This window comes from Synchiropus splendidus, chromosome 9, assembly GCF_027744825.2.
Source record: "Synchiropus splendidus isolate RoL2022-P1 chromosome 9, RoL_Sspl_1.0, whole genome shotgun sequence".
Lineage (NCBI taxonomy): Eukaryota > Metazoa > Chordata > Actinopteri > Syngnathiformes > Callionymidae > Synchiropus > Synchiropus splendidus.
The window spans coordinates 12650830-12671959 of NC_071342.1; the positions used below are offsets into that span (position 1 = coordinate 12650830).

The 21130-nt window shown below is 41.8% G+C and overlaps 3 protein-coding genes across 4 annotated transcripts; 2 read left to right on the forward strand and 1 right to left on the reverse strand.

The window, feature by feature from the left end:
• Nucleotides 1-1838: 1838 nt before the first annotated feature.
• eloal (elongin A, like) lies at nucleotides 1839-7281 on the reverse strand. The gene is made up of 11 exons (XM_053875629.1): nucleotides 7204-7281; nucleotides 6047-6103; nucleotides 5859-5971; nucleotides 4496-5201; nucleotides 4352-4442; nucleotides 4114-4275; nucleotides 3958-4055; nucleotides 2573-2753; nucleotides 2403-2508; nucleotides 2010-2113; nucleotides 1839-1900 (listed from the first exon to the last, which is right to left on the reverse strand). Exons 1-11 carry the CDS (start codon nucleotides 7279-7281, stop codon nucleotides 1839-1841), a joined length of 1758 nt encoding a protein of 585 aa, XP_053731604.1.
• An 844-nt stretch (nucleotides 7282-8125) lies between these two features.
• Nucleotides 8126-12491, forward strand: klhl31 (kelch-like family member 31). 2 transcript variants are annotated; one of them, XM_053875871.1, is made up of 3 exons: nucleotides 8126-8181; nucleotides 9881-11086; nucleotides 11212-12491. In XM_053875871.1, the coding sequence occupies exons 2-3, from the start codon at nucleotides 9912-9914 to the stop codon at nucleotides 11942-11944; spliced, it is 1908 nt and encodes a 635-aa protein (XP_053731846.1). In that variant the 5' UTR covers nucleotides 8126-8181; nucleotides 9881-9911; the 3' UTR covers nucleotides 11945-12491. The 2 variants fall into 2 exon arrangements, with proteins under 2 accessions (XP_053731846.1, XP_053731847.1); XM_053875872.1 differs by having other exon boundaries at nucleotides 8129-8181; nucleotides 9884-11086.
• Nucleotides 12492-13784: 1293 nt separating this feature from the next.
• gclc (glutamate-cysteine ligase, catalytic subunit) lies at nucleotides 13785-21036 on the forward strand. Its single transcript, XM_053875875.1, has 16 exons — nucleotides 13785-14366; nucleotides 15017-15129; nucleotides 16666-16848; nucleotides 16929-17042; nucleotides 17117-17175; nucleotides 17581-17717; nucleotides 17844-17918; nucleotides 18139-18255; nucleotides 18742-18880; nucleotides 19099-19211; nucleotides 19279-19371; nucleotides 19448-19552; nucleotides 19626-19707; nucleotides 19779-19888; nucleotides 19959-20079; nucleotides 20156-21036. Exons 1-16 carry the CDS (start codon nucleotides 14217-14219, stop codon nucleotides 20335-20337), a joined length of 1893 nt encoding a protein of 630 aa, XP_053731850.1. The 5' UTR covers nucleotides 13785-14216; the 3' UTR covers nucleotides 20338-21036.
• Nucleotides 21037-21130: the final 94 nt, after the last annotated feature.

The window sequence follows — 21130 nt, forward strand, 5'->3', positions numbered from 1 at the left end:
TTCACTCCCTCATTCCGATCTACGTCATCACCCCCAGAGGCCCCGCCCACTGTCCCGCGCAGGGCCGCCATCATGGGACAGTGCGGGGCTGCGAGCTGCAGAAGCCCCCCGGATGTCACATGACGCCAGACACTACCGACTTATACACGGATATTGTTCAACAACACCCCAAATCGACAGGATCAGATACTTAAACTGAACAATGGCGCTTGTAACCACCGAAATAAGTGTTTTTTGAAGCTCCCATATAAGCTATTATATATAGCTAGTATTATCAATATATGTTAATTTATCAATAAATGCAAGCAATTTAACCAAATGTTTTTAAAAAATATGATCCCATTATTGTCCTCTCTGCACATTCCTGGTTGAACAGCTCAACTTATACATTTATAATTTTGACATTATTGAAACTAGTATTTCAAGTATGACAGTCCAACTTTTCCAGATTTCCCTTAATATAATTCTAAGATGGAAAACCAAAACAATCGATTCACCCTTTTTTTATGAATAGGAAAACATAGCATATCATATTCAGTTGCTTATTTCAAAATGAGTTTCTCCGAAGAATTCTTTTTTTTACTTGGGTTTAGACCATTTTCCCCTCATGGTTAATCGTCAGTCGTGGGCAGACTATAAAATCTGCCGAGGAATGTGGGGACAAGTGTGGAAAAGTGGATTAAAAACAACTCACCCAAAAAGTGTCAACAAGCCTGTAAAACAATCCTATCCCATTGTAATCTAAAATGTGGCTCCTCGTCTTCCTCAGTGCCTCAAGATGATACGATCAGCAGAACATTATTCAGCGTGTCAATTAGTGATGAATATCAGTGATTGTTTCCAAACTCAGTCACGCTTTCCCCCCCACACCAATCACCACTCAGTGAATCTGGGGCTTTTGGGGCCCCCAGGCAGTTGCCTGATTCACATTTCTGTACCACAGCCTCACTTCTGCTGTCGCATTCCCTCAGCCATGTTTAGTTTTTAATACAATCGTTTTGATTTGATCATGGCAGAAGAGAAAGCAAGAGAATTTGTAATCACAAATGACAGGCGGCTCAGGAGCAGCATTGTATTTCAAATATTATCCAGTACATGATCAAGTTTTAATACAAAGGGATGAGACCGTTACTTCTTTGAATCACAAGTTTAATGTCGAGTGTCAGCAGGGTGTCACAGGTGCTGATGAGAGCTGCTGCCATTTCCACCACTTCCCGCTTTTGTACTGAACAGCTGTTTCAACACTTCAGGAGAAATGTTGTTGCAGGCCTCAATTGCAACTGACTGGGTTTTATTTGTACATGTTTTTTAATCATAGTAAAAGTGAAAGAAAGGTTTTTTGTTAATGCAGTGAAAAGAGTAAAGGCTCAACATCACCAGTTGAAATTAAGGGACAAACAACATTGTTTTTCAAACATTAAGCCAACAACACCCACGTTTACTAAAACAAACATGACCAACATGAATTACAAAGATAAAGATTTGTCCAGATTTCTTGATCACTTAGATGCAGTGTATAGATAGCTACTCAGCTATAGTTTTACTCTGTGGTACGGTGGAGACAAATTTGGGGAGGCTAGACTAACATTTAGGTCTCAAAACAGGAGTGACGGGTTAGATCCTGGACGTTAGGAAGACAATATCCTGGCAAAAGAATTGGAGGTATTGTTCAGCCGCTAGATGGAGACAGAGATCCTAAGATGCAAATCCCGGGTTAAAGATGAAGACCTTTAAGGTTTGAATTGATATTTATTCTGGCATTAACAAATCTCATGTCGTCTAGGTCAGACCAAACCACCAAATGAATAAGTCACGAAACAACCACTTGTCCATCAAAGTCATCTTCGTCCCATTTGTTTCTTGAACGCCTTCAAGGACTTGGCCATCATTGGAGCAACTTCTGCGTGAAACCAGAGCATGAGTGTACGTGGGTAGCCTCTATACTCTCTGTACAATTCCTTGTTCTGATATTGCGCGCGCACACACACACATCATGGGTGAGCTCTTACTTGTTTTCTTGCGAGGGTCCTGATTATTGCTGGTTGCTGCACTGGCATTAGTAGATCTGGGGGGTTCGGTCTTCGGCACTGACTTGTTCTCATGAGTCTTTACACTAAATTTCATGACATGTTAATCCAGTCACGCAAAACACAGCACCAACAGGGTGAACCTAAAAACTTCCACATAGACACCCGTTTGACCTCACCGTATTCCTGAGTGTTCTATTGTCAACCATTTACTCTCATTGATTTGAAGAGGCGTTTGACAGGTGAAAATCAGAAAAGAAAGAGGAAGAATCACAAAAAGGAATGAAGCACGAAAGAAAAAAACAAGCAAGAAAAAGGAACAAAAGTAAACCTGGTTTAACCAGTAAACATTGTGTTAGAGGAACTCCAAACTACCTGCAGGTCGGCTGTTGAACTGCAGTACCATGGATCTCCTGTTGAATCCGCACATCTCTTGGAGGTTTTGCCACGGTGTGAATGAACGCCATCTTCACCTGTCGACCTATAAAGTAGACGTGCAACATATAACATAATATCAGGCTCCATATTTGGTACAAGGCACCGACCCTGTGGCCTGCTGGAATGAGCAGACGCGATGCTTTTTTTCAGCCGCTGGAACTTCTTCTCTCTTTCCTCCGACAGTCGGACGTACATCTCCTTCCATGATTCATACTCAAGCAGTTTAGAATCCTTAAAGTCCCGCTGACAGTGTTTGCCCCATAAGTGGTCTGTCTCACCGATGTACATCTGAGGAATGGTGACACACAGGAGGTCATAGTGACTGGACACTCAGTAAAAATATATTCATATGCAAACTAGACTTTAGTTTGAGAACTATCGTATGAATCAACACAAGCACTGTTAAGTCACTGACTGATCAATATTCACACAAGAGCTCCCATGAATACACAGGTGTGCAAAGGCGAGTCAAGGACAGTTGAACCAGCAAGGTCAAATCAAACTCAAGTGCTGGAGTCACTGAACATTCTGGAAGACATGTGCTATGTGGACAAACCGGTTGAAGCCCTGAGGTTTCTACCCACAGCCCAAAAAGCAAATGAGCGTTAAAGAATGTGACTCGCCCCTTCACCAGCAAATTCTCTGGGTTTTGAACCATGATACATGTGTCTGAACATGTGTGTGAGGACAAGTTGTGTTGCTTCATGCTACATCCTTACAATCAATATACCTTTCAGCTTTAGAATGAACATATGGCTGATCGTTCACTCTACGCATTGACATTTCAACTGTACAACTGCAGAACTGAACTTCACTGCTCAGATCAAACCTTTAAAACGGCTGAACTTGGACCTACATTGAGCTTTTCATTTTTGACAATCCTACACCATTGTTCATTAAGATTTTATCAACTTATCATCACTCCTGTATATTCGGACAGGGTCCTTTTGCCTTTTTATTTCTATATTATTAAACTCTGTAGCGAGTTAGGGGTGAAAGATGGGGTGGCCTTTTTAGTCTCAAAGGTTTTGATGGACAGAAAAATGTTAACTTGCATTACTTTGCAAGTTAATCAAATTCTGTGAGTGGTACACCACACAGCCTAAAAAGACTAAAAATTATAGCAGAGACTTTGGGATATAAATTTCAATTAATTAAATAGTGAAAAAAAAGAAATTGATCCACATAATACATATTAATTGCAGTAAACTTTCTCTCACAGGAAGAAATTTTCACACAATCAGGTGCGCAACATTACAGATTGTGATGAGGGAGAAGGCAAGAGTTTTTTTTTTCCTCAGGAGTCGGTGATCACACAAGTGCTAAATAAGGCAGTGTCTGTTTGACATTTCGATTTTTTTGAAGGTGTCGGTAGACTACATAAAAAGCGTCAAGGCTTTTGTGAGTGTTGAACAAGCTTCACAGGCGCTGCACAGGCAGGTGCCCCGCTGAACTGACTCTCTCTAAAATTATTCAGACCAAACATTCTTACTGGGTTAAATTCTTCTATGCGCAGCAGCTGCTCCGGAGTGCACCGCTCCAAAACCGGCTCCAGGACTTCGAACGGGACTCCACCGGTTTCATAAAGCACTGCGGAAATTTTTTTCCATCAACTTGTGATTCTGTTTTTGTGGATTGAGACACTTACAATCGATGTTGTTCTGCAGGGTGCGGATACACTGCTGGTATAAGCTCATCATGGCCGGGAGGAACACGGTCTTGGCACCGGAGTAGACCTGCATCTTCTTGTTCAGTCGCTGACCCGTGAAGACTGTGGACTCATCCAAGACCTCATAGGACTTTTTCTCAACTTCAAAAAAAAAAAAAAAAAAAAAAAAGAAGTTTAAGTTTCACAGAAAATAATTGGGAAAAATACATGAATGAACCTTTTCTCTCGTAGTATTCAAAACTGGATGGGTTTTCACAGTCCAGCAGGACGGTTGGTAACGGGATGTTGATCAGGTTGTCCATGAAACCCTGCCAGAAACAGATTTCAACAAACAATCCAACTTGGAAAAATACCAGGATACCTTTTGAGGTGATGCAGGTGTAGCAGTTTTCTCGGGTGACTTCACAGGTTTGACAGATTCAGGCGTTTTTGTGCTTTTTTGTTTTACTTCAGTCTTTTTGGGTGTTTTTTTCACAGCCCGCCGGCACCTCTTTGAAAGATGCGCGTCGTAATTTAGGCAAGATTCAAAAGACAAAGGGGGGTCCTCTTCGCCTTCTTCATTTTTGGATTTGATTTGAAGCTCCACGTCTTTGCCCTTTTTGTATTTCCTCTCTGAGCTCCGGAGCTCTGATGTCACTTCCCGGTTTTCTGCACTGTCCACTTTCAGCAGTGTTTTTAAAGGTTTCCCATCTGATGGCTTGTCCTGCGAGGATTCTTTCGGTTGTGATTTTTTATTTGACTGATGGTTTTGAGTTTCGGATTTAGCTCTTGTTGAATTGGCACCAGCTCTGTCATGAGGTCTGGAATCCGAGTCTCCATCCTTGTCTTTGGCCTTTTTCTTCTCCCTCTGGACCATCTCATACGAATGCTTTTCGTCCCTTTGGTTCTCCTTCCTTTTTCTTTTGTTATTTTCTTTTCTATGTTTATATTCTTCCTCACTTTCCACCCCCTTTGATGTTACACAATTGTTATTAAAATCATCTTCCAGAAAACCTCCCTTATCCAGGCTTTCGCAGTCACCCAGTCTGCGTGGCTGAGATAGTCCATCAGATACCTCTTCTGTGTGGCTGAAATTAAATCACAAGAAAATGACACAAAAAATAGGGAACTATTAAATATACCAAACTCTCTTGTCATTCTTTAGAATAGACATTCTAAAATGAATTATAAAAATACTGTTTTATTGTGAGTGACAGTAGAAAAACTACATTAAAAATGCACCAACTCTTGTTGCCCCAGCTGCTTAGGGCAAAGGACACTCTGGACAGGTGTCCAGTCGATCAAATCATATATGGGGACAGACATCCACTTACACAATTTATGACATATCACCCATATCCAATGTGAGGAGGATTTAATTGTGCAACGTGACATAAGAATGCAAGCTCCTTGTAGCCTTAAACTGGAAAATCAAGACATTTAGAAGAATAAAGAAAGGAGGTAAAATAAAATTAAGCAACAAATAAAAATCAAAATAATGGAATTAAGACAGAATAAAGTAAAACTGTATAAATGATTGGTGGGAAACAACACAAATGTAAGGTATTAGTTTGGAATGGAAATTAAAAGCATTTTACTTGTTGGATGTGCAATACAATAAATCTGTTGTAGGCAAAAAAAATACAAAAGGTAGGAATACATGCACATTGTTATATGCTATTATGTATCTGTTAATACATTTTTCAATAATGTACAATGTCATATTTCTCAATGAAGTAATTTACCTTGTAGTCGTGTTGGACAGTAGCTTTTTCCAGTCTTTTACAAGTGACTTGGCAACATCTCCAGCTTCTTCATGTCGGCGCAAGGAGTTGACGGTTTTTCCAATTCCAGTTTCCTTGTCATGATGGAAAGAATGAAGTGAGGGCTGCTGAAAAGTGACCAGTAAGCTTGTGTGATAACAGACACTTACGGTGAGAATATCTAATGTGATATCCAGATCACTGAGTTGCTGCAATGCTTTCAAAACCTGGAGAAGACATGGGAATTGAATGAGTAACTATGATGCAGGATTGCAGGGGAGGTAATCTTGGACAACAAAAGTTATTGGAGTTAGTTAAATGTATATCAAAATTAGGTGAAACTGTATTACCCAGTTTATGGTGCAAGTAGCAATAGTAGTAGTAGTAGTAAGCAGTTATTGATTGAGCAAAACCTGTCAAACCAAATAAGGGTCTGTTGGTTTTGGATTTCCACAGTTGCTGATTTTGCATTCAGACCACAATCTATGTTTGGCATTTCACACACCCACTCAGGCGACTCCTATATCATGGACTAAAAATGGCCTCTCGTACCCGTGTTTGACTTCAACTTTAATGAAAGTGTCTGTATCACCGAGTGGAACGCGCCGGTTTATAGTCCGTTATTGTCGGGAACTGTCCCTCCACTATTAAAAACACAGGCGACTGCGGCCTGTTGACAGACAGCTGCCATCAGTCAGGCAACTGCACTGGTTTCCAATTATAGCAGTAAAGCTCCGCCCACTTCTCACAATGTGACCCCCTCTGAAGCGCTGGGATGCCAACACGCATGTTCAACTGTAACAAGCTCTCATTGTAGAGTGGATTTTCAAATGTTTTGTACAAGATGTAATGATGTTTTTGCAAATGATGGCTAACACAAGCAAAAAAAAAACTTTTGACTTCAAACTCTGGCATGGACTAACAATTGCCATATTGGGTTAAATAGATTTAATGAACTATATTTGCATTTCACTATTTAAATCAAGCCAAACAAATGATTGCACCTGACAATATTATAATCATAAATGAAGAGATTGGATGCAGATTGATGAGACAAATAACCACTACTTATTTCTAGACTAATATTTCAGCACAAGTTTCAACTGTTGTAAAAGGCTAAACAAAAGTCACTAAAAGTCACTAAAACACGCAAAGGTTGCATGATTCATCTGATGAATGAAAACAGTAGGAAATTATGATCACGTGATTCTCCGCGCTTCAGTCACTGCCACACCAGCGCGCAAAAACCACGGTAAAGTGTTTGATATAGTTGTTCACAAAATCTACCAAAATAGGTGTAAAACGATCTCTGACTTTTCGAACCCACCGTGTCTGGTCCTGCTGCCTCTTTGAGCTGCAGTTTGAGTCGCAGAACTTTCTTCAATACACCCGAGCTTCCGGCCATCACGCCAGTTTACGCGCACACACCTGGAGGCGCGCGCTCGTTAATGAGACATTTAAGTACGTCACTTCGCTCCGGGAAGTTCTGTCGCTGTTGTTGGCGCAAAGTCATTGAATTATAACTGCACAGATCGACTACAGAATCAATGTTGACAATACAAAATCACTGCAGTCAACCAATGACGTCAGGAGATTTTAGCATGTATGCGCGCACATTTTAAGTGTGAGTAAAAATCCCCATCATTTATAACAGAAAATGCGGTCAAATTACTTTTTATACCTCTGGTTAACTGTTATTGATGTTTAGCATGACGTTTTATACATTATAATAATAATTCTAGATAATATTCAAAACCTAGAATGTCCTATATATGGCCACACAATTCATGAAAATTCCATGAATTCTTTCTTACAGCAAAGAAAAGTGAAACCATGTTTTTATGTGTTTTACTATTGAATTTATTTTACTCATATTTTCAATATTGAAACATTTGGCCTCGTACGCCACCATATATTTAAATGTGACATTTTCAATTGTATTGTTTTCCCTTTATATTTTAAAAGACTTTTATTTATTTATTCATACTTTCATGCAAGTTCACGTCAACATCTGTGTTGGTCATTATTCAAGGATTTCATTCACAGCACACCCATTGATGATTTCATCGGCGTATTGTTGACATCGTCTGATGGAAGGCCACTGCAGGACACCATGGTTGTCAGGGAGGGGGGTGTCCTTGCTGGGTGCCACACGTTTCACACAATTTGTGATTGGCACTCACTCTTGCAGAGGAGGAGTTAACTGTTTTTCTGCCCCAGCAGAGGTGACTACTGGTCTCTCTTGCCTGCTCCAGTAACTGGAGGTACAAGATCCATCTTCCCCGACCTCAACTTCATTCTTCAGGTATGAGACAGCATTTTACTTGTAATTTACTTTCATTCAAACTGTATCTTTCGAGTAGACTGAGCTTCACTAGTGGCCCTTTGACTTGCAAATTATCTTGTCACATTCTTGGAACTTTTAGTGGGTGATTTAGGTGTGAGTATAATTGAGTTAAAACAAGATTATTCACTAAGTGACCATCCAAAAACCACTTATCTGAGTTCAGCAATGTATTTCAATGGTTGTGATGAACAATGAGTAAAATGAGAACTATCATGTTTTAAATTGAAAAAAAAAAAAAAAAGAGTGTTTGTGATTTGTAGAAGCGTAGCTCCATGTGGACACGAGGCCCGCTGCTCAAGTCTATAAAAGGAACGTCATGAGTGGGCTGTCCAGAGATGCTATTCCTGGATATACCGCTGATAAAATGTGACAGATGCAGCATGTTGACGCACTCACCCATCACCCGGAACAGCACATGGTTTTTAGGGTCTGACAGCCTGCAGCCTGTTTTCTTATTGTCCACAACCTTTGTAATGCTGAAGCGTAACAGTCGTTACAAGTTTATTTTTGATCTAAGGTTTATGCTTCTGAGACAATGAGAAAATGTATGTAACTTTTTCGGAAGCTTGGATATTGTTGACATTTTTTAGGTAAAGTGACTCAGTTGTACTACATTTATTGACTCTGGATCCACCCACCATTTGTTAAAATAATAAATAACTACTGCTGACCAACTTATGATGGAGAGTCAAGAAAAGCTGTTTGCATCTCAGATACACTGTGTTACAGAAGCGTATTATTCATCATGATCATGTCCATTGCCGCAAGAGCAGTCATGATGAAAGAATAGACAAAGCAACAGTGTGATTTAAAACTTTTTAAAAACCTCTTGTTGTGTGCATCATTCTTGTTTCACCACACTGTGGGCATCAAGGTGGGAATCACATATGGATGGTTATGCATATGAATGTAGAAATTTAACACCATAATTTGAATGGAAATGCATTTGTCTGGTAATGATTAAATGAATATAAATGTCGAGACAAATATGTGGGGAACTAAATGGAAGTGTCATCACAGTGAAATAGACAACTGAAATCTGACATTAATAAACTTGAATGAAGCCAAAAACAAACTGAATATAAATTGTTAAAAGAACCAGTATCATTATTGCAAAATGACTGCATCCAAAAAGCATTCAGATGATGACGGTTATTGATGACAACTATTGTGTAAACCTTAAATATAAAAGTTAGGCATCGCAACCATTGAAATAATGTTTTTAAGCTTTATGTCAATGAGCAGACCCCACAAAGAGAGTGTGACAAATCTGTGCGTGTGTGTGGGTGTGTCCATTAAGATCAACGCTCATTGTAAAGTGTAACAGCTGCAAGAAAGCTGACTTGCAACTTACTCTCTTTATTTACTGTGACTAAATCAGTCGATGAGGAAAGACGCGCCTTCATCTTCAGGTATTGCTAGAGGGCCCTTTTAAACATAATGCACAACACAACTAAAAAAGTAGGGCTACTGCTGGTGTTCTTGAGGTATAAGTGGAAAAGTGAAAAATGTTATGGAATGTTGATCTCATACCTCAGACCTGAAATGAAACCTTTAAAAATTAGTGACTAAAATGATCTAGAAAGAGAAACCGTCCATTGCTGTTTGGTGAGTTTCCTCGTGTGTCGACTCTGATTATTGCTGCTTTTATTTTCAGAAGGTCTGGGCTGTGAACTGCTGCTACAGCCATGGCACCCAAAAAGAACAAGGCAACCAAGAAGAGCAAAGGAGACATCAATGAGATGGCCATCATGGTTGAGGACAGCCCTGTCAACAAGATCAATGGGCTCAACACATTGCTGGAAGGAGGAAACGGCTTCAACTGCATCTCCACTGAGGTTACAGATGCCGTTTACGCCCCCAACCTTCTGGAGGGGTTGAGCACCATGAGGCACGAGAGCTTCCTCTGTGACCTGACAGTAGCCACCAAGTCAAAGTCTTTCGACGTCCACAAGGTTGTCATGGCCTCTTGCAGCGAGTACATTAAAAACATCTTGAAGAAGGATTCAGCCCTCCAGAAGATTGAGCTGAATGACCTCTCACCTGTCGGCTTAGCAACAGCCATTACCTATGCATACTCTGGAAAGCTCACCCTGTCGCTGTACAGCATTGGCAGCACCATTGCTGCAGCCATGCTGCTGCAAATCAACACCTTGGTGAAGATGTGCAGCGACTTCCTCATGCAGGAGCTCAGCGTGGAGAACTGCATGTACGTGGCAAACATCGCTGACGCCTACAACCTTAAAGAAACCAAGCAGGCAGCGCAGAAGTTTATGCGTGAGAACTTCATCGAGTTCTCCGAGATGGAACAGTTCCTGAAGCTCACCTATGAGCAGATCAGCGATTTCCTCTCCGACGATTCCTTGCAACTCCCCTCTGAAGTCACCGCCTTCCAGATCGCAATGAAATGGTTGGACTTTGATGAGAAGAGGTTGAAGTACGCCGCAGATCTTCTGACTCACATCCGCTTCGGCACCATTTCCGCCCAGGACCTGGTTAATCACATTCAGAACGTGCCTAGAATGATGCAGGACCCTGAGTGCCACCGCCTACTTGTTGACGCCATGAATTACCATTTGCTGCCCTACCAGCAGAACATCCTTCAGTCACGTAGAACCAAGGTGCGAGGTGGCCAGAAGGTGATTCTCACTGTGGGCGGACGCCCAGCTTTGACGGAGAAGTCTCTCAGCAAAGACGTTCTCTACAGGGATGCGGATAATGTATGGAATAAGTTGACAGAAATGCCAGCAAAGAGCTTTAACCAGTGTGTGGCAATGCTGGATGGCTTCCTCTACGTGGCCGGAGGTGAGGACCAAAATGATGCAAGAAACCAGGCCAAGCACGCTGTTAGCAATTTCTGCAGGTAAGACTATGAACCTTCTCTATGTTGAGAAGATTTTCACTCAAATCATTCTAAAACTCTGTGTGTGCTAAAGTGTTAATCCAATTGTTGACATGGGAGTTAATTGTTTTCTTTCATCTGCCAAGGTATGACCCCCGATTCAACACTTGGATTCATCTGAGCAACATGATCCAAAAGCGGACCCACTTCAGCCTCAACACCTTCAACGGCCTATTGTTTGCAATTGGTGGCCGAAATGCTGACGGCGTTCAAGCCTCCATGGAGTGCTACGTCCCGTCCTCCAACCAGTGGCAAATGAAATCAGCGATGGAAATCCCCCGCTGCTGCCATGCCAGCGCTGTCGTCGATGGCAAGATCCTTGTTTCTGGAGGCTACATCAACAATGCCTACTCCAGAGCTGTGTGCTCGTATGACCCATCCACAGACAGCTGGCAGGATAAGGCCAGCCTGAGCACACCGCGCGGCTGGCACTGCGCCGCCACAGTCGGAGATCGCTCCTACGTCATCGGTGGAAGCCAGCTTGGCGGTCGTGGAGAGAGGGTGGATGTGCTTGCCGTGGAGTCATTCAACCCTCACTCCGGGCAGTGGAGCTACGTAACCCCTCTTCACACGGGCGTTAGCACAGCTGGTATCTCCATGTTTAACAACAAGATCTATCTCCTGGGAGGGTGGAACGAGGGCGAGAAGAAGTACAAGAAATGCATTCAAGTTTACAACCCAGACCTCAATGAATGGACTGAAGATGATGAATTGCCAGAAGCAACAGTCGGCATATCTTGTTGTGTTGTAACCATCCCCACGAGGAAAACAAGGGAATCAAGGGCCAGTTCAGTTTGTTCTGCACCAGTCAGCATATAACCAGCGCTATTGATGATAGTGTACTTATCGAAGTCTGTCCAGCTTTTCAACCAGAAATCCTTTCCGTTGGGCTTACTAATCAGCTTTTCAGATTCACAAAATAACAAACCCAAAAGTTTAAAAATGAGGGGATTGAATGTCTATGAAAGAGAAAAGCTGGAAATATCAGTATCCTTTTGGGGCCAATTAAACGCTGCAACATTAGAAGTCTATTTATTTAAGTACACAATTATAGCAATGAAACTGAACACTGAAATCTGCCCTGGGGTTAGTGGGAAAGGAGTCCCGTTTTGGTGACAAAAGCTACTGTGATTCTCAGATACTTGAACAGAAGGAAATGAAAGCGGTGGTCAAGCATATCGGAAGTAGGTCTACAGCAGCAGGATTGTGTGATCATCATACATGCTCTCTTTACAGCAAAAACATTTTGTGGATAAACGTTAGAAGTGGACTGAATGGAAGTTTCAAATGTTTTGTATGAAAATTAAATGTAACTAAAGAGAACGCTATGTGCCTGAGCTCGCCTGGGAATGACCTGGCGACTCACGTTTTGTTTTTAAATTAAAGAAATAACACACACAACAGCTTGAGCTGTGGTTTATTGATTGGCTTTTAAGAATTGAGCATCACTTACGTGTTACGTCTTGGAATAAAAAGAGTACAAAGCTTTCAGGAAGGGGATAGATCCGAATGTATGTTTCTCGCAGATGTTTTAGAGCACTTCAAGATGCATGTGACTTTTTCCATAGAAAAGAACATACCACACTCTTAACATCTGCTTCCCTTTAGTCTCCAACGACTGAGAGTTGCTTTTCCATCATGACCTCATACAAAAGAATGTTTAAGTTAACTCATGAACCACTGATGGAATATACAATGTATAGTCCAAGCTGAAAAAGTATTTCATTTGTAGCTATAGATTGATGGTTGCTGCAATTTATGTTTGTTACAGATTGAAAGTTGCTTCACAATGCATTTTTTTCCTCTTTTGAAGTTTTCCTTGTGACCAGTTGCTGAGCAGATGATTTTATATAATTGAGCTACTGTATTACCACGCCTTCCTACCATCAACCACAATAACCTAGAAAATCTGGATTTCTCTCCCAGTTTCATCGAGACACGTTGGACTGGAAGGTGCGGCTTCATACGTTCAAACGTTGATTATTATCATCCAAAGCAGACAGTATTGAGACGTCTATTATGAATGAGTCACTAAACGAAGAGGTGTGTCATGAACTTAAGTAGAATGACTTTGCAAGTATTGCTTCCGTCGCACCTGCTATTTTGGTGTAATCATGACTTGTACTTTTTATGCTGAAATATGACACAAAGATTTTTGGGGCCAAAATTTAGGAAGGTAACTAAACCGCAAAGCTTGCAGCTTCCAACAACAACAACAACAAAAAAGCTCTGGGCATGAAATATATGTAATTATTCAAGTTAAAAAGGTTTGTCTGCTGAGAACAAAATAGATTTTTGTAGAGCATTAAAGACATTGAACGTGAACTTCTGCACTACTTTTTTGTATGCTAATCTGCAGGAGAGGAACTTCCGGTAAGGACACAGTTGCCCCCACACACAATTCATATATTAAACAGATGTTCGGATGCACAGAGAGCCGAGTCATCTAACGTATATTGGAGATGGCAGGTATCAGAAGCGGAGCTGAGGACATGAAGAGGTCATGAGAAGTCCGTTCGGGCTTCCGAGTTGCAGCCTTTGGGATAATTTCCGAGGGTCATTGAACATATCACCTACCACCTTTACACGGACAGATGAGTGGGCGGAGACACGCGGCCAGAAGTGCTGAGTCATAATGACGTATGCATGTGTAGCGCCAGGAGGGCGTTCTTATATACAATCGCTCAACTCTTTTGCAGCGGACTGTCTTCTCCTCCTGGAGTCTGAAAAGCGGTGGACTGCGCTTTCCAAAGCTCTGTGTGGTTGTCAGGTCCAAACGAGCCAGTAGCGGAGCCGTGTGGTGGGATACCAACACGCGTGGTTGTGCTTCACCGGAGCTAACGTTAGCGGGTGATGAACAACGGCCTTCCTCGTCTGACCGGTTACCTTTCATCGCCCGTCGGACTCTCCCGTTAACCACACACAGCGAGATACAAAATATCACAGCAACGACTCCAGAACTCGCATTTACTTCATGCTTGCTTCCTGCGAGTTGGTCCAACTGGCTAGCTAGCTACGTCCGGCGTGCAAGTTCACTGAGGCAGCAGCGGAGGCATCAGCCGGCGGCGGGGTTCTATCCAGCGATTCTGAGATGGGTTTGCTGTCACAGGGATCGCCACTGAATTGGGTCGAAACCAAGAAGTATGCAGACCATATTAGACAACACGGGATCATCCAGTTTCTGAACATTTACAACAAAGTGAAGGAACGTCAGAAGGATGTGCTGAAGTGGGGTGACGAGGTAAGTAACTGTTTACCTTGTGCTGAATGGCTGTTGTCCAAAACAAAAGATTGCAGCAGTCGATCCTGGAGCTACAGGACGATGACAAATAACTACCATATTGGCTGAATACTCTTCAAGCGCCTTTGTGTGGGGGGATGCTCATGTGATCTCAGCACAGCTTTTCCTGTTTTGAGGCTTCTGTTTACATAAAGTCCCCAAATGTTTAGTAACTAGCTATATCTCTTAATATCGAAAGGGGATGAATAAAACGACAGTTTCACGGCAGTTGGGGAATTTGTATTATCTGTATTTTTGGTTGTTATGGTACTTCCCTCAAGCATAAACATTTGTAACATAAACACTTGACATCTTCAGTCAAAACATTAGGTGTTTAGACTTGGTGTTACTAATTGTTAATTGTTACTAAAGAACTTCACTGAGTTTACCGTGTACGTATAGTTCAATAAATTCATTACTTTTTGGCATGATGGAAAGTTGTTACAGATAAATCCCTCTTTGAGACGGCGGATTACACCAAAGCCACCTTAAAGTAAAGGCAACATAAATAAGGGACAGGCATTTATGCAACAGGTTTGGCGTATCACTATAAAAGGGGTTACAAGCTCAATGTTTCTTGACCATTTACATTTAAATATTTTTTCGTCTAGGTGGAGTACATGTTGGTGGAGCTGGATGACAAGGACGAAAAGGTGCGACTGGTCCTGAACGGTGGCGATGTTCTGGAAACCCTCCAAGAACAAGGTGAAAAGATAAATCCTAAGTAAGTAAAAGAAAACTCTTTTTTTTTTGTCTGTCATTGCTATAACAACTTGGATCCGGAACAACAATATTATTGTTTCTGTGAAATTATCTAAAGTCTAATTTCAAAAGGGGCAGGTGAAGTTGATGAGCAAGTTTTTTTCCCCCCTCTCCTTTCCATCGTTCTATGTCAAGCATAACATAACATAACATTTACATAACATGGCATAATTGGGCCATTGCGTCTTATAATTCAACTTTGACATTTGCAAAACCTTCTAACTCTAGCCTTCTAACTCCTTCAGCTGGATGAAAACACCTCAATGTAAACATTTTCAGACTTTGGTGCCTGGAGGCACCGCGCCCTTCTTAAAGAGTCCATGCAAATCCTATACAGACGTTCTTGTATTTGTTGCAGTTAAACCAAAGAGCACCTCTTTCAATGAGTCAAATGTGCCAGTGGGTGAATTTTCTGTGATGGACTAGAGACCTGGAAGTCGCTCAGTGCCACTGCCCTTTGACCTGATTTTTTTGGGGGGGGATCAAGATTGTTTAAAATAATAATAATAATGTATGAGAAAATATCAAAACCTTTGTGTCAAATTTAAAGATGCTACATAGTGTGACTGTTTTCCCAAATGAGAGAGCTTGGAGAGTTTTCATAATGAACTTGCTCTATGACATAATCTTAATAAAAATGCAATCTAAACATAAACCGCAACATTGTTAAGCAATATTCCAGCCACAGGCATGAATGGCACTTCCTTTAATTTGCCTTTGTTATTGTGTAGACTGATATTCATCCACAAAAGACAGTGACTGTGGGGGGGGGGTAGATTGTTAAAGAAACATAAGTAGTTTTTGCTCTCTGTCAAAGCGCTTTGTTTCCTCGCAAAGTAAATATTTTTGCTTCCACAATTGTAGTGTTAACACATGCCATCACATTTAGTCATTTAGTTCATCTAGCACTCTGGTTCAAGCCTAATTTTGTAATAAAAAAATTGTGACATGTCAGGGCTTCAAAATGTGTCACATCAAATCCTCGCAGAAAATTCTCTCTTGGTTTAGTTAAACTTTATTGTACGGCTCATCTCAAATTTTAAGGGTTAAATAGCTGCTGACTTTGTTATTTCAGAACTGCATGCAGCCCACTTAAACAAGTTTTTAGAGTGAAGCATCGATCCACAGTCCTCTCTCTAGTGACATCCGTCAAAGAATGAAAGGAATGTTGGAGACAAGCCCAAACTGTGGTGATGTTTCTTTTAAAAAAGATTAATTCCCTGCTGGCTCCACAATGTGTTTGAACAAGCCTGAGAGAGTTATGCCTGTCCTGCCATCCATGGTGGCGATTTAAATCTGTGGAGCCGACTTCATCAAGGGGTAATACCAGCGGCAGTGGGGATAGTAGAGACCATGCATTCCTCATTACTCGCCCTCTGTCGCACACATGGCTGTTTACACACTGATGCACAAATATGTCACATTCATTCGGCCTGACACGAGATCAAGAGGATGTTCCTGGTGTATTCAGCACACCAATTGTTATTTATATTTTCAGCCATCCCACACTTTGGAGACCAGAGTATGGCAGCTACATGATCGAAGGAACTCCAGGGCAGCCCTATGGTGGGACCATGTCAGAATTCAACACTGTGGAGGGGAACATGGGAAAGAGACGGCGAGAGGCTTCCGCTGTTCTGAGCCAGAATGAGACCCTCTGCACAATCACCTCATTTCCAAGGTACTTTATTTTTATTTATTTATTTTTTTACTTGTCTGGATCTGAAAGAACCAAAAGCAATATCTATGTCCCCTGCCCAGGTTAGGCTGCCCCGGCTTCACCAGGCCCGAGCACAAGCCCACCACAGTCGAGAGGGGGGCGTCAAAGTCACTGTTTTTCCCTGATGAAGCCATTAACAGACATCCAAGATTCAGGTATTTTCCATCTGCGAACGCACCGATGAATCGAAGCGAGTCACATTTGTAGTGATTCCAATTTGCACCATCAGCACACTCACCCGAAATATTCGCCACCGAAGAGGAGAGAAGGTTGCAATCAACGTACCAAGTGAGTGAACACAAGTCGAGTTTCATTTTGTTTGTTCATTTATTTCAGCACCATTAGTTCCCCATAACATTTGAGATTTTAGCTACTGGCCGGCAATACTGTTGAATACTCCCCAACAACAAACATGCCGGCAGCCATCTTTGTGAAGGGGATTTTGGTGGCTTCACTATCACTATCTTAGATTGTGGGAAGTTAATCCTGGAAGCTAACAAAGTAATCGTGTGTGTTGTCACTTTTACATTGATCATGTGCCACCAGCTATTTTCCAACTGATTATATATGGATAAATACAGTATATGTGACCAACTGCCAGCAGACCCCGACTTGTTTTCTCTACTTCACGGCTTATTCATTTTATGTTGTCTGATAAAACGCACCTTCCTCGCTTCAATTTTTCCATTCCAGTCTACAAAGACAAGAACACTCCGTCTCCATTCGTGGAAGAGTTTCCTGAAGATGACGGCGAAGCGGCAAGGGCTGCTCTGCCGGACCACATCTACATGGACGCCATGGGCTTCGGCATGGGCAACTGCTGTCTGCAGGTACTGACTTATCTATAAGTCGCCGACTTCTTTCAGCCTTTGAAGTCTGTCGATGCAGCTTAACTGTCCGAATAGGTGACATATTAATGTACTTCAGTCTGACTGGGCTCCTGCTTGTGACTGTAGGTGACATTCCAGGCTTGCAGCATTGCCGAGGCCAGATACCTTTACGACCAACTTGCACCGTTCTGCCCCATCGTGGTGAGTGAGTGAATTGTAGACTGTTGTCTGTTGTTGGGCACCTTAAAGACGCAAAATCGAATACATAAATTCATATAAATATTATTTATAATGCATTTCCATCTAACCTAATTTTATTTACGTAACTTTTAATTATACTTGCCAAAGTGTTTATTACTCATTGGCCACTCCTCTGGGTCGCTGAATAATTCAAGCCATGTGTGTTTTCCTTCTCATTCAGATGGCACTAAGTGCTGCCTCGCCCTTCTACAGAGGTTACGTGTCAGATATCGATTGCCGCTGGGGAGTCATCTCTGCCTCGGTAGATGACCGGACACAAGAGGAACGTGGACTCAAGGTGCAGCTTAAAAAAAATCTTTCCAGAGTATTTTAAATGTGAGGAGAAATATAACTAATTATGAACCACCTCAAGGACTGTGCATTTGTGTCATTTTATTACTGCGCTCACCACTAGGGGTCTGTATTGGCTCAAACCTCTATGCTAATGGTTTGTCACAGCAAAAGATGACAACGTATATATTCAGTTGTTATGTCAGGGCCCGAAACTAATCATGTCCCATGGATCATTAAAAATCCAATGGAGTCCGAAAAATATTTTATCTGAGACAATGACAATTAAAAGAAAAGCGTGATGATAGTGATGTTGGGATGCGGTGCTGAAACTAACTTGTATTGTGCTGTATGTCAGACTTCTGGGTTTAGAAATTGATGGTTTGTTTTTCTTCATGTAATGTGTGTATCTGTATATATGAGAAAATCATGAAGCTCTCGGAGTCAAATGAAATTGAGCTGATGATGTACCATTTGTTTTTTTTTCTCGCAGCCTTTGAAAGAAAACAAATACAGAATCTTCAAGTCCAGATATGATTCCATCGACAGCTACCTGTCGAACTGCAGTGAAAAGTACAACGACATCGATTTAACAATAGATGAGGAGATCTACAAGCAGCTGCTGGACGCAGGTATCACAAGTGTAGAAACTATTCAGCACACATGACACTGTTTTCTTTTCATCTGATTATAAATAGAAAAACTCACATGGTTCTTGTTGAAATATGAAAAATATGTGTTGTAATTATTTTGCCAGAGGACAGGAAGTGAGGAGGCTGCCACTTCCTTGCTTAGTTTCGCATGACGTCATGTCATCACTGGACAGTAGTTTAATGGTGGTTGCTTGCAGGAATTGACAAGCCGCTGGCTCAGCACATTGCTCACCTCTTCATCAGAGACCCGCTGTCCGTCTTTGAGGAGAAGATACATTTGGATGATGAGAATGAGTCGGACCACTTTGAGGTGAGAGTGACTCGAGGAATGCGCCTTGTGCCAAATGTTGATTCCACTCTTCATCGTTCTGATGCAGAACCTTCAGTCCACCAACTGGCAGACCATGAGGTTCAAGCCTCCGCCTCCCAACTCTGACATTGGCTGGAGAGTGGAGTTCAGACCCATGGAGGTGGGTAGTGACCCATCAACCTTTTGTCTGGTTCCTTAAATTCTGCATATTAATATCTGTGTTTGTTGTGACCCAGGTTCAGTTAACTGATTTTGAAAACGCTGCCTATGTTGTGTTCATCGTGCTGCTGACCAGAGTCATCCTTTCCTACAAGTTAGACTTCCTCATCCCCTTGTCAAAGGTGAGGGTCAGGGGTCACCACGAGGGTCAGTCGTTTTTCACTGGTTGGATTTAACGGATTTTATTTTTCTTAGGTGGACGAGAACATGAAGGTTGCCCAGAAGAGAAACGCTGTTCAGGAAGGACTGTTCTACTTCAGGAAGGACATCTACACAGGTGACCAACACAACCATCAGGCGTCTATGATCCATGGGAGACGTTTTCATATTCCTTGCTTCCACCTCCAGGTTGTAACCCGGTTCTGGATGGAAACCCTTCGACTCACAACGGCACGGACGCAGACTGTGGGAACGAGGAGTACACACTGATGAGCATCGACACCATCATCAACGGAAAGGTGAATTCCTGAACCTATCTGGGAGTCGATTGTACATCAGGTTTACACTTCTTTCTTCCTTGTGGGTCAGGAGGGAGTTTTCCAAGGGCTGATGCCAATCCTTAACTGCTACCTGGAGAACATGGAAGTGGATGTTGACACTCGGTGCACAATTCTGAATTACCTGAAGCTCATAAAGAAGCGCGCCTCTGGTAAATCACCTGCTTCTCTTTTAGCTTCAGCTCGCGTGGAGCGTGGCTTCATGTCCCTGTAATCCATCTGTCTCAGGTGAGCTGATGACCATGGCCAAGTGGATGAGAGAGTTTGTGTCCACGCACCCGCAGTACCAGCAGGACAGCGTCATCTCTGACAAGATCAACTATGACTTTTTCCTCAAGTGTGACAGGATCGCCAAGGGTGAGGAGCAGTGCCCGGAGCTCATCGGGAACCCGCTCAACAAGGTCAAATGAAACCGGACCCTGCAGACACATAAACCATCGCCAATGAGAAAACTGATATTAATGCAATATATTTTGTGTTTTAAGAAACTGCATCGAAGTGTACATAATCCCGATCAGATTTTTATGATTGCAAATTATTTTAATAGCGTTAAGACATGCAAAAGAAGATGTAATAGAAATCAGATGTGTATTTATTTTTCTCTGGAGAAGAAATCTTATCCATGTGACTAGGACTTCAAAGTAGCTGTTGTACAGTAGCCTGTTTCTAATCACGACTGTTGTAAATACTCATTAACATGCCTCACTTTTAGTAGATATCGCGTGTAATTTTATCTGCGTTTTAGACATTTTATTTGCTCTGCTACGCTGATAATGTGGTGGGACCTTTCAGGGAGACGTGTTGAATTTAACACATGATGGTTATGGGTTTTTTTTGGCGATATCATGCAGTCTGCTGTCTAAATAAATCTCTAACTATGCGGTGCTTCGTGGATATTTTTCTTCTCATATGAAGAGAAATGGTTATAATGTTGTTATAATTGGGTATCAGGTAATTGGGTTTTGTATGTATTAAAAAAAAGAATGTGAAGAAACTAATAACTGTTGAATGAGATAAATTGTTAAAATACAAATTGAAATGACCTCTAAATAATGTCTTTGCTGTTGCTGCTGTGACACATGGAATTTCCCCACAGATGGACAAATAAATGGTGTTTCATCTAATAAGATGTAGTATGATGTTCGATTCTGCATTTCTCTTATCGTCCAAAAGATGGCGGTAGTGACAAGATCGCTCACGTTT

What these genes read in the sequence shown, in the direction of transcription:
- eloal (XM_053875629.1), bottom strand. Translation starts at nt 7,281, where the DNA reads ATGGCCGGAAGCTCGGGTGTATTGAAGAAAGTTCTGCGACTCAAACTG. An exon ending in CCTGCAGAACAACATCGATT is followed by an intron (nt 4,056 to 4,113) that starts GTAAGTGTCTCA and finishes AAATTTCCGCAG; the next exon opens with TGCTTTATGAAACCGGTGGA. An exon ending in GTTCAACAGCCGACCTGCAG is followed by an intron (nt 2,114 to 2,402) that starts GTAGTTTGGAGT and finishes CATGAAATTTAG; the next exon opens with TGTAAAGACTCATGAGAACA.
- klhl31 (XM_053875871.1), top strand. Translation starts at nt 9,912, where the DNA reads ATGGCACCCAAAAAGAACAAGGCAACCAAGAAGAGCAAAGGAGACATC. An exon ending in GCTGTTAGCAATTTCTGCAG is followed by an intron (nt 11,087 to 11,211) that starts GTAAGACTATGA and finishes TCATCTGCCAAG; the next exon opens with GTATGACCCCCGATTCAACA.
- gclc (XM_053875875.1), top strand. Translation starts at nt 14,217, where the DNA reads ATGGGTTTGCTGTCACAGGGATCGCCACTGAATTGGGTCGAAACCAAG. An exon ending in TGCTGAAGTGGGGTGACGAG is followed by an intron (nt 14,367 to 15,016) that starts GTAAGTAACTGT and finishes TTTTTCGTCTAG; the next exon opens with GTGGAGTACATGTTGGTGGA. An exon ending in AACAGACATCCAAGATTCAG is followed by an intron (nt 17,043 to 17,116) that starts GTATTTTCCATC and finishes TTGCACCATCAG; the next exon opens with CACACTCACCCGAAATATTC.